General features: G+C 39.4%; 1 protein-coding gene across 3 annotated transcripts in view; it reads right to left on the bottom strand.

Moving 5' to 3' along the window:
* LYN (LYN proto-oncogene, Src family tyrosine kinase) overlaps nt 1–12,327 on the bottom strand; it is a 96,847-nt gene that overhangs the window by 25,931 nt on the left and 58,589 nt on the right. For all 3 annotated transcript variants that reach the window (XM_077270512.1, XM_077270514.1, XM_077270513.1), the window contains exons 3-6: nt 4,550–4,592; nt 4,349–4,454; nt 3,551–3,649; nt 3,370–3,473 (exon numbers count right to left, since the gene is read on the bottom strand). In XM_077270512.1, coding sequence (XP_077126627.1) covers nt 3,370–3,473; nt 3,551–3,649; nt 4,349–4,454; nt 4,550–4,592 — 352 coding nt within the window. The remainder of the gene's footprint in view (nt 1–3,369; nt 3,474–3,550; nt 3,650–4,348; nt 4,455–4,549; nt 4,593–12,327) is intronic.

Below are 12,327 nucleotides of genomic sequence, written 5' to 3'. Positions count from 1 at the left end.
CACCCCTGATGTGCCTAATCAGTAGAAAACCTCCACAGGTGACCCCATTTTGGAAACTACAACCCTCAATGAATTTATGTAGAGGTGGTGTTGAGAAATTTAAACGCACAGGCGCTTCACAGAATTATATAATGTAGAGCATGAAAAAACAAAAAATAAAAAAAATAAAAAAAATCACATTTTCCCACAAAAATGTTATTTTTGCCCCAAAAATTTATTTCCACAAAAGTAACAGGAGAAAATGGAACCCAAAATTTGTTGTACAATTCCTCCTGAGTACGCCGATACCTCATATGTGGTCAAAAACTAGGGTACTTGTGAGGTACAGTGCAAAGCTCAGAAGTGGCATATTCAGATTTTGCTGGACTGGTTTGAGGGCAAGTCGTGAAATTGAAACAATATATTTTTATATTATATATTATATTTTTCCCTCACAAATGTTGATTTTGCCTGAAATGTTTCATTTTCACAAGGGTAACAGGAGGAAATGTACCATACAATCTGTTCCTGTGATTTCTCCTGAGTACACAGATTCTGCATATGTGGTGGATAACTATTGTTGGGTGCATGGCAGGGCTTTGAAGTGAAGGAGTGCCATTTGACTTAGGTAGTGCAAAATTGTCTGTAATAGACAGCGGATGGCATGTTGCGTTTGCTGAGCTGTTGATGGGGCCAATCACTGGAAACCCTCCCACGTGACACCATTTTGGAAACTACACCTCTTGAGAAATTCATCTAGATGTGTAGTCAATATTTTTAAATCTCAGGCGATACACACAATTGTATAACGTTAGGCTGAGTAAATGGAAAATTACCATTTTTTCCACTAAAATGTTGCTTTGGCCCCAAGTTTTTAATTTTCAGAAAGGGTAATAGGAGAAAAGAAATAGTACAATATGTTCCACAATTTCTTGTGAGTACACGGATACCCCATAAGTGGTTGAAAACTACTTTTGAGGCACACTGCAAAGCTCAGAAGGGAAGGAACAGCATATTGGAGTGCAGATTTTGCTGGAATGGTTTGAGGGTAGCATGTCACATTGGCAGAGCCCTACCTGCCAGAAACGCATACCTTCAACATAAGTGACCCCACTTTACAAACTACACCCCTCAATGAATTCATCTAGGGGTGCAGTCAGCATATTGACACATGTGCCTCACAAACTTTTATACCATTGGAAAGAATAATTACATTTTTTACCAGTAAAATCTTGTTTTAGCCCCAAGGTTTTAATTTTTATAAGGGCTAAGAGGAAAAATGTATCTCAGTTTGTTGTGTGCCAATACCCTATGTGTAATCGGGAAATACTTTTCATTAAGAGTGGAAAGCTCAGAAGGGAAGAAGCGCCATATTATAGTGCAGATTTTGTTGTAGTTTACAGGTATAATAACCCATTGGCAGAGCCCCTGAGGTTCCAGAACTGCAGAACCCCCATAAGTGACCCCATTTTACAAACTACACCTCTCAATGAATTCATTTAGGGGTGCAGTGATCATATTGACACCATGGGTGTGTCACAAAATGTTATACTATTAGACGTTAAAGAAAATAATACCGTAATTACATTTTTACCACAAAAATGTTGTTTTAGCCCCAGATTTACGTGGCAATACCCCATATTTGGCTGTAGCTTGGCTTGTACTGCTTAGCTACATGGCGAGACTCGGAGGGAAGGAGCGCTATTTGACTCAAACAAATTTTCATAGATTTTTCATAAATTTTTTATCTTATTTGGGGATTTTTAAAAATATTTTGCACCAGCATTGCAATGCCATATACCTGTTAGTGCTGTACTGATAGAAGCCTCTTAGACGATGCTCCTGGTATGGTCTAACAAGGCACCATAGCTGGCAGACCCGGAGGTCATAATGATGATCTCAAGTTGTCATGGCAACTATTGGGCCATCGCAATGACGTTGGGGGGGCGTCAATCAGAAGGGAGCCTCCTCCATCTAGTAAATGTTGCCATAGATATCGATCGCAGCATTTCGGGGGGTTAAATGGCACATGGCGGTGTGGGTCACAGCTATTAATTACACCATGTTTCCTGTGGCAATAGCGTGGGTACTGCTACTATACCTGTAATCGCCATGATGTAAGTTTACGTCATAGATCATGAATCCCTTCCTGACCCATGATGTCATTTTGCAATTTTCACTGACCACTGGCTTTTTTTTTAGGCTATGTGCACACGTTGCAGATTTCCTGCAGAACTACAGTGCTTTTTTCCGCGCAGAAACGCTGCACATCTGCAAGTGATTTACAGTACAATGTAAATCAATGGCAAGAAAAAATGCTGTGCTAATGGTGCGGAAAAATCTGCACGTAAAACGCAGCAGATTCAAAAAAGGACCATATTACTTCTTTTGTGCGGATCTGCAGCGTTTCTGCACCCATTCCATTATAGAAATCCGCAGGTGTAAAAACGCATAAAATCCGCACAGAATCTGCAGTAAAACCACACAAAATCCGCAAGAAAAACGCATCAAATCTGCACCTGCGTTTTCTGCCAAGAGATTCAGAATCCGCACAGAAAATTCCAGAGGCAAATCTGCAACGTGTGCACATACCCCAAGACTCATATTTCCTGTCCTTTCAAAAAGTTTTCAGCAGACTCATTAATAGTGGCAGGATTACATTGACAGGTAACACCTATACACAGCTGATAACACCACCAATCACAGTAGGCAATGTTACAGCTTACCCTTCACAATGATCTTTTGTCATTAAATGTTTCAATACAAAAGACAGCTACAATGACCAAACTGAAACTCTATGTACATTTGTTGCTTCCTGAAACAGGAGATTATGGTCTAAAAAGCCCCAATGGCCAGTGTGAAAGGTGCAAGATTTCTATTTTTTAATCTCCTACAGATTGTGATAATGAAAAAAAAAAAGAATGACACCTTACCCCCCCAAATGTATATTCATTTAAAGGGCTTTGCCCATGAACAAAGTACATTTCAATTAATAGTTCTTGGAATAAAAATAAAAGTTCCACAACATCTTATAAATGTGCCCCTGGTGTGTTCTGTGTAATAGCTGTGTCTGACCATACAGGGACATGGTCTGATCATACAACATCTCCTGGCCAGGGGAGAAAGCAAAAGAGTATACAGACATTACAGCATGGGATTGCAGCTGAAATTCCTATATCTAGAGTATGTATTTTGATGCGTGGAAGGATACCAAAGAATTCATAAGAAATCTGGAAAAAAACATCGTGAGAACATACAAACTCTATGCAGATGTTGTTCTTCATCTGATTTGAACCCCAAACTCTAGATTTGCAAAGTTATGGTGCCAACCACAGAGTCACCATTTTGGTGTTTACTGGTATCATTACAATGAATTGTCACTGGAGTTACCTTTGAGGGTTTCACTCTCTCTGATGAGAAAAGCTCCGGCAGCATTTCCTGGAGCTAAAAGCTGTCGTTCCGCATCTTTTCTTGTTATATCTTTGAAAAACCATCTGAGAAATAAAGGGTAAATTCAGCATCTGAGGAGAGTCAATAGGAAATAGCCGTAACACAAATCCACAGAACTTACTCTTCTGTTTCTAACGTGTTAACTTTGGCCACGTAGTTGCTTGGTATGTATCCTTCTTTTTTTGTAGATAAGGACTTTGCTTTCCACCATTCTCCATGTCTGTAAAATGAGCACATAATCAGGGATGAAAAAGTTATTAAGTCTTTACAAAAAAAAACTATAGGCATTGTTGTCTTGCAAATAAACAGACAGATGAATTAACAACACAGAGACATTTAGGAAATAAAACAAAAAAAAAGTGGTAATGCCAAGAGTTGTTTGTCTGGGGCAGATTATGAGTGACAATTGAACGGCCTTTTCGGCCCAGGTGAACTGGACTAAAATGTGCACATTATAATGATTGTGTAAGTAGAAGACCTGATTGATTAGCAAAATGACAAAGCAGGAATTCGGATATTTTTAAGCTTTATGTTCCCTGTTCTGGAACCATGTACAAACATCCAAGCACAATCCCTTTAAATTGCACCACAAGCTTAGCCCATAACTTTAATTAAATGAAAAATCTAAATTATTTTACAAAAAGGAAAAAAAAATACATGAAAAAAAAACTGAAAGTGGATTTAGTCAGTATAGTCTATTAAAATATGCACTATTGCCCCAAATTTGATGGAACGCCATTTGTTGCACCCACTTTTCATTTAATGGATTTGTCCAAATGTTCTTTGTCTTTAAACTCTATTTTTTATTTTTGTTTTAGAAGTAATCCCTTAATATTCCCTATACTTAATTTAAAATAAAAAAACATCCTCAAAATGTGAGTTATAAATCTGCAGTACCCCAATCATTAATAGCACTTACTCTTCAATTATTCTCAATTTTTCTCCCTTCTTGAAAGACAAGTCATCTTGATGGATTCCTTGATACGGATATAAAGCTACTACTAATTTCCCAGACTCTTCCGCTTCTGAAAGGGATGAAACAAGAGAGTGGTATTCATTTCCCCCATGTAATTCAGGTCATTGTGGATATTGTAGGTTTAGCCAAATGCACAACACGTACCTGGCATCCTTAGCCCGGGTAACACGCTGTCTGAACGTTGTGGCTAAAAAACAAATTCAACATTGTAACTATGGGGCAAGGGGCAATGATATGACTATTAAAATGCATGGAGAGTGACCATTAGAAAGGGATAGCTAGTTAGTAACCCAATCCACCAAAAAGAGGCCAAGGTTTAGGAAAATGCACAAAGCCAAAAAGTATAACATGCTGAAAGCTAACTGATAACATAGGAGTGGGGAAAGACTGTGGTGTTTTTATACATTCCAAATTATAGGGAATAGGTGCTTCAAATAATGTCAAATATTCCTGATAATCATTTACCCCGTAGCTATAATCCGCTATCCCTTCTTCCGTCATCCCATCATGGTGCACATGGACCTCTATATGGTATTCATTGTCCAAATAAATCAAGTAATAGATTGGTATTCCTGACGATGAACACTCGTGTAGTCATTAATGACCCCTTACACATAATTCTGATTATACGATAAATTCGAACGCTCTGCATTTACCACATGAAATGTTATGGCAAGTAATCTGTGGAAAGTACCTTGAAAATTAATTGTCTCTGACATGTAACCAAACCACACACCAAATCTGATGCAGGTTATATTCACAAGGGGAACAAACATGGTGAACTAATCCGGATAACTCTGCAGACACACCAATACAGAATATTGCAGAATAGGCAATAACTTGACTTTTTACAGATTTCTGCCAAGAAATCACTGCACGTAACATACAATTACCTTCACAGACCAACTGGTAAACAATATGTTCAGAGAAAAGGCCATCTCAGCTCATGTGTGTAGCCACCATACACAAATGTCACGAGTCTTCCTCAAAATGGATATTAGGTAATAAAAATTATTTTGCTTCTCAAATACAAGTATTAACAACAGCCTATCTGTAGACAACTACTACTCCCCCATCCAAGGCTTTGTGCACATGTGAGTTTTATCATCAGTCACGTTTCTTATATACTGGAAGTCTAGGGTGAACTTGAGATAGGCTGCCATAGCTTATTCGGACAAAATTGTGGTGTTGCAGCTTTTGGTATAAGAGGCAAAGGGTGTATATTCAGTTGGTTGGATAAACATGCACTAGGCACTGTGTTGAGACACAAAGGGTGTATATTCAGCCGGTAGGAGTTACTTTGTTTTTTCTTCAGGTCCATATGGTATTCTAATTTTGGTTTGGTTTGCAAACTTTATACATATTCAATCTGTAACTTCACTAGATATTTATTTAAAGGACCTTGAGTATATACTCTTCTTGTTGATACAGACCTGTATATGGCGGTACTATTTTTTGCATTTGTATATCTGTTTTTTAATGTGATTACTAAATAAAGATGTGTATTCCATGAAAAATAGAAAAAATGCGGCAGCACTCACCAATCCTTGTGTGGTCCAAGTCCTTTATTAAGAGACGTTAGAATAACATCTTCACGGCTCAGGGGAGTGGAAGCCGTGCCCCGTGGAAGCGCTGTTAGCGCGAAACGGCCGTCGTCGATCCCTGCTCACCTCCTCTTTGTCTGCACTCCCCTGAGCCGTGAAGATGTTGTTATTCTAACGTGTCTTAATAAAGGACTTGGGACCACACAAGGATTGGTGAGTGCTGCCGCATTTTTTCTATTTTTCATGGAATGCACACTTTTTTTCATGCGAGCACCTCCGTTCTGATGTCAGGCTCTCCTTTCACACCACGGATGGATTGTGGTTGGCTCTAGGTCATATGGCTGTGCGGCTCTGCTTTTTTCTTCCATGCATATACTAAATAAAGATGTATTTATTTTTTTGAACATTTGGCATTGGCTTCCATTGACTGTAGGATTTTCTTGAAGTTTGGGAAGTGCAATTCCTTAGGCCATTCTTTGTATGATTCAAAATTGTGGTGTAGTAGTGGATGCATTAATTAAGGATTCTACTGTTTATAAGGTCTTCAGCGGGCACTTGCTGTTAACCTTCGGGCTTTTCTTACCACTTTTAGGATTGCCTATTGTGGTCTTATGGTATGTGCACATGGCGACTTATAAATGCCGGCAGACCCACATTGTTTTTGAAGCAGAAGACACTTCAGGAAAACTCTGGCAGTGGTTTTCCTGAAGCTTCTTTTTTGCTGTTTCCGGACGTCTTTTGTAAAAGCTTTGCCACCATCATGTTTTTTTTTTTTTATTTCTTTTTTACATTCTATATATAAAATAATGGCGGCTTTCAACTGGAAGCAGCCAGAAGAATGGACAGGTCACTTCTTTTAGCCAACAGTTTTTGAAGCTTGAAGCAGTTAAAAGAAGCGACAAAAGAAAGAACATAAAGAACATAGACACAGCAAGTTGCTTTGACATTGCTACTAGTGATGAGCGAATGTACTCGTTACTCGAGATTTCTCGAGCACGCTCGGGGGTCCTCTGAGTATTTTTTAATGCTCGGAGATTTAGTTTTTCTGAATGATTTACATCTGATAGCCAGCATAAGTACATGTGGGGATTCCCTAGCAACCAGGCAATCCCCACATGTACTTATGCTGGCTAACAGATGTAAATCATTCAGCTGTGGCAAGAAAAACTAAATCTCCGAGCACTAAAAAATACTCGGAGGACCCCCGAGCATGATCGAGAAATCTCGAGTAACGAGTTTATTCGCTCATCACTAGTTGCTACACATATGTTCATTCTTTTTAACTTTTTTAGTGCTTTTTCAGGTGGATTCCAGATGGAATCAGACAGAAAAAGATGAGTGGACAAATCCTTTGAGGAATCTTAACTCCTCGTGAAAGGGTCATTTTTCTTTTTCCTTCGTTTCTTTCAGAGCCATAACTTCTTATTTTCCCATTGACATAGCCATATGGGGGCTTGTATTTTGTAAAAGGAGTTGTAGTTTTAAGTGACAAATTCTAAGTAAGGTGAAATGGTAAAAACTAAATCCTGACACTGTTTAAGGGTTTTGTATTTATAGCACTTAAAAAATATATTTTATTGGTACCATTTTGGGGCTTCAAAGAGGTACTAAGATGGCGCCTTGGGGGCCTTTAGTAGATCGGCTCTCATGGTAACTTATGGGCACGCTGCAAATCGCAGGGGATGTTAGAAAGAGGTTAAAAAGGATGTTCACTCCTAGGGACAATAGCACGTCTTTTTTTTCCATTTGAGGAATTTGTCTAATTGTTTGCTGACGTAGAGCCAAATCTTTAGTAATGCTTCTGTAGCCTTCTCCAGCTCTATGAATCTAATATTCCTCCTGTGGTTTTCTGACAGTTGTTTGCCTTGTGGCATAGTTCATTTATTAGTGATGAGCGAACATGTTCGAACTAAGGTGTTATCCGATCATGCTCGTTAGCTAACCAACTGCCTTTGGCGTGTTCAAATATGTTCTGGTTCCTGCTCCTGCATGTGTTGCGGCTGTTAGACAGGCAATCCCTGCATGTGTTGCGGGTTTCGAAAAGTCGAGAGACATGCAGACACGGGGACATATTTTTCAAGCACGCCCAAGTCACTCGGTTATCACACGAGCATGCTCGGATAACAACTTATCCGAGCACATTCACTCATCACAATTCAACCACTTCATGACAATTCAACCAATCGCATGAGAATAACAATTTTGTTGGTACCAGGCTTAGTTTGCCTTTTCTCAATAGCCAAAGCAACAGTGAACCCCGCACTTCCAATCTCATCTCTTGAATGGAAACACATTGTCACAGGTTTACCATGACAGAGAGGAGCCAGGAGACTGCAGGATCCAATTTCTCCTATTCCTGCACAGATTAGAAGCACTTCACTTTCACATGAAACGGTGTATGGATGCAGGGGTTAATCTGCTCAGGTGAGAGCTCCTGGAAGCTTTCCTGCATACATAAGAATGAGCTAGGTATTTAGCAAAGAGAGGCCCACTAGCTAATAGCAGAATATAGTAAGATGACTTATATGGTCAGCAAAAACCCTATTAAAATATCCACGCTGGATATTCAAGAACCCCCGAACCGTCTAACGGCCGGGGGGAGAACACCAGCCCCCTAGAGCTTCCAGCAAGGTCAGAAATCACATTTAGTACAAGCTGGACAAAAATAGTAGCAAAGCAAGTAACTCAAAAAACAAAGAAGCAAGACTTAGCTTAATTTAGCAAGAGCCAGGACCAGCAGACAGGAGCAACAGAAGGATCTGATTACAACGATGCCAGGCACTGGACTAAGGATCCAGGAAGTTAATATAGCGACACCCCTGGACTAACGACCCAGGTGAGTGCCAAACAGAAAAAAGACAATCCCAGAGTCATACCACTAGTGACCACAAGAGGGAGCCAAAAAGTCTAATTCACAACAGTCCTCCAAGTATTTTTTAGTGCTCAGAGATTTAGTTTTTATTGCCGCAGTTGAATGATTTACATCTGTTAGCCAGCATAAGTACATGTGGGGGTTGGCTGATTGCTAGGGAATCCCCACATGTACTTATGCTGGCTAACAGATGTAAATCAGTCAGCTGCGGCAATAAAAACTAAATCTCCGAGCACTAAAAAAAAATACTCGGAGGACACCCGAGCGTGCTCGAGAAATCTCGAGTAACGAGTATATTCGCTCATCACTAATCTACAGTTTAGAAAAACAATTTTCATACATTCTGTTGGGGAATTCTTAGTTAATAAAGGAAGTCCACTGCCCAGGATCCTTTTATTTAGGTCAGATTGGAGAGCAGCTACAAAGAGTTTCTCTAGTTGTGGAGGACCTGTTAATCCTTCATTACACAGTCCACACATTGATTTTCCCTGTTATGAAAATACTGGAAAACTGAACAACTTCTGTGGATTGAAACTTTGGGATCAACTTATTGCAAAAGGGGCCTACCTAACAAGTAGCGATTATTCCAAGCACAGCTACTGTCCATATGCCTTATTAAAACAAAAACATCAGAGAATGGGTCTGCCACTCAGCTTCCTGTACCAGAATGAAAATCCGCTACTGTCCCATTAATCATATTTCCAGACATTTCCCAGTAGAATGTCTTATGAGAATAACCCCTATGAGTTGGCCCTATGTGGGCATATACCGTAAATGCTATGCGAACTATACTTATGTACAAAGTCTATTAACTAAAAAGAAGAAACCAAAGTTTTTACCCCACAATTAAAGGTTTAGACAGTGAAGGAAATTTCAAAAGATTATACTCCAAGACCGTAATGTATTGATAAGTGATGGGTCAATACATTTTATCTCAGGGCAATTAATAAGTCTTATGGTGAAATGAATGTTAGACGTAATTATTGCAAAGTGGAAAAAAAACATATACTTCCTTCATAAGATTAGAAGATGTTCCTCTTTTGTGCTGGGAAATGAAAGTGAAATATACACTAACTAAGGCTTCAATTTGTGAAATAGAAAATCCCAGAATTTAGGGTTGAAAAAGGTGCAGATATGTTTACAATTCAGTCTGCATTAAAGTCATACTTCACCAGGCTTCTACTTCTAGTCCTGGCCGGACACACAGGATGCGCATGACCACAGCTGTAATGCCTATTCTATGCGAAGAGTGTGTGGTCAATGACACCGGAAGTCGGTGGCAGCTGCGAAGGATAAGGCATGTTGCAAAGCACTGTTATTTCAAATGAGAGAAAAGTAATTTTCACAATGGAAATTGGCTCCAACTCGGGCTGGATGGCTGACTTATTGCTAGACATCAATAGGACACAGTGTCGATGGCAAGAGCAGAAGCATTGCAAAAAACATTGTCTTTTCCTGAACAAACACTATTGTTGAGAGACCCTTGTCTAGATGAGCTGCTGCAGGGGGGTTTGAATAAGTAAATGCCGATTTGCATAGGCTGATAATTGTCTGTACTACCATAAGTGGGGATGCTTGTTCCAAAGAGCACCGCTAGTTTGGTGAAGAACCCACTGTTAATTTTAAGAGCCACAGTAATGACTATATGCCAGTCAATGAAACAACATATGTGCAAGTTTTTCATATATTCTCCTTACTACTTCTCAGAATGGTTTTCACATGCAAAGGTCACGGAGTACATGTTCTAAAACGTAGAACTTACAACATTTCTATCCTCAGAATGGACCCAAATGGCGCTTATATACAGGTGCCACCGCACAGATGTCCCCACTAGTGTGCCCATTAGAGATTGTAGTATATGAAAAAGTGGCAACGTCAGACAAAACAATGTACAACATCCATAAAAGGATTTCAATTGTATAGTTGTATAGCAGTAAGTAATGTGCGTGCAATGCCAATAATCCCGCCAGTGCATGTGTGGCTGTACCAAGCAGAGCCAGTGTCCCCACAATGATACTTATTTCCTCCATGGTCCTAATTTGTAGTCTACTTCCCTTACACTGACTTACTAACAGCCACGATCCAGCCACTTGAAAGTAGTTAATAGAAGCTGCATTAAAGAGCCTCGCCAGCTGTTTCCTAAGATTCATGCAGCACCAGGGTGGCCAAAATGCCTGTGACACAGAGTATGTAAGCATCCTCGAAATATTGTAGTCTGACCACTATCAACTAAAAGAAATCCAATATCTCAGGACAGAACACAGGAGTGGTCACTTATTTCTGAGCTCATCAGTGAAATCCAACCTGCATCAAATCCATAATGTTCCACTTATTAAAGCTGATAGAAAAACTCCTGGAAGGAATAAAGTCCTGATCACGTCCACAAGAGTCATCTTGTACTCTTTGATGCAACCTCCCACAGCCATTCTCAGAAAAAGGCCAAAGAATACTCCTGGTTGCAAAACTTGATTTTCTGCATTGATCTCTACAGAAAAAAAGTGTACTTCCCCAACCAAGCATGTTATAAATAGCGAGGTTTCGTTAGATTTCTTACTGACTGTGTCCCTTTCCTTCCTCACTGTACTGTACAGGACAATATAAAAAAGCTTAAAGAGAACCTGCCATCATGATTTTATACCCCACGCTAAATAGCATGTATGTTAAGCTGCTTTAATGCAGAGTAAATCCTTACCTTTCTTGTAGAAATCCACTTTGCCATTTTAGAAAATTCAATAGTTGAAATTCTATGTTAATGAGCTGCAAATGCAGTGGGCAAGCACTGCACTCACAGGTCTGCTTATGTGCCACCTCTAATCTCTGACCAACAGGTCACTGAAATATGAAGCCGCAGGCAGCGGGTGGAGAATAGGCGAGAAGCCGGAGAGCTGTAAGTGCAGTGCCCGCCCCATTGCACTTGTACCTCATTAGTATACGGAGAAAGGTAAGGATTTACTGAGAATTAAAGCACTTTTACCTACATGCCATTAGTGATGGGTATAATGTCCTGATGACAGGTTCTCTTAAAGTAAAACATTTCTATTATTAATCTGAATGTATTAAATAGATGCTGATAAATTTTATTTTCAGCTCCAGTTCCATCACGGCTTCTTGGTATTGGCAATATTTAATAGAATCCATTTTTACTGTCATCCAAATAACATATTCCCTCAGAGGATTTTCCTTTTCTTTCAAAATGCACAAATTGCAGCCAAAGATAGATTCTAAAATTTAAAGAAGATTTTTTAAACTGAATAAATCAATCATTCAGTTAGTGCTGCTCCAATGATTTTGGGAAAAAAGTTTCAAAGTTTTCCCTTACACCCAGTTGGTTAATATCACAGTTTGCTTTTTCTCATCTATGATGCTGGCCAATCACAACATGGCTGTTGTGATTGGCCAGGAAAAGCAGATGTCCACAGAGAAGTCACATCTATAGTCTGGCTCACAGTGCTCCCACAAATCTTTTTTAACTTTTGTATTTTTGAAAGAGTCTATTACTGTATTTT

Source organism: Ranitomeya variabilis, chromosome 6 (genome assembly GCF_051348905.1).
Source record: "Ranitomeya variabilis isolate aRanVar5 chromosome 6, aRanVar5.hap1, whole genome shotgun sequence".
Classification (NCBI taxonomy): domain Eukaryota; kingdom Metazoa; phylum Chordata; class Amphibia; order Anura; family Dendrobatidae; genus Ranitomeya; species Ranitomeya variabilis.
This window is presented reverse-complemented; position numbering and strand designations above follow the sequence as displayed.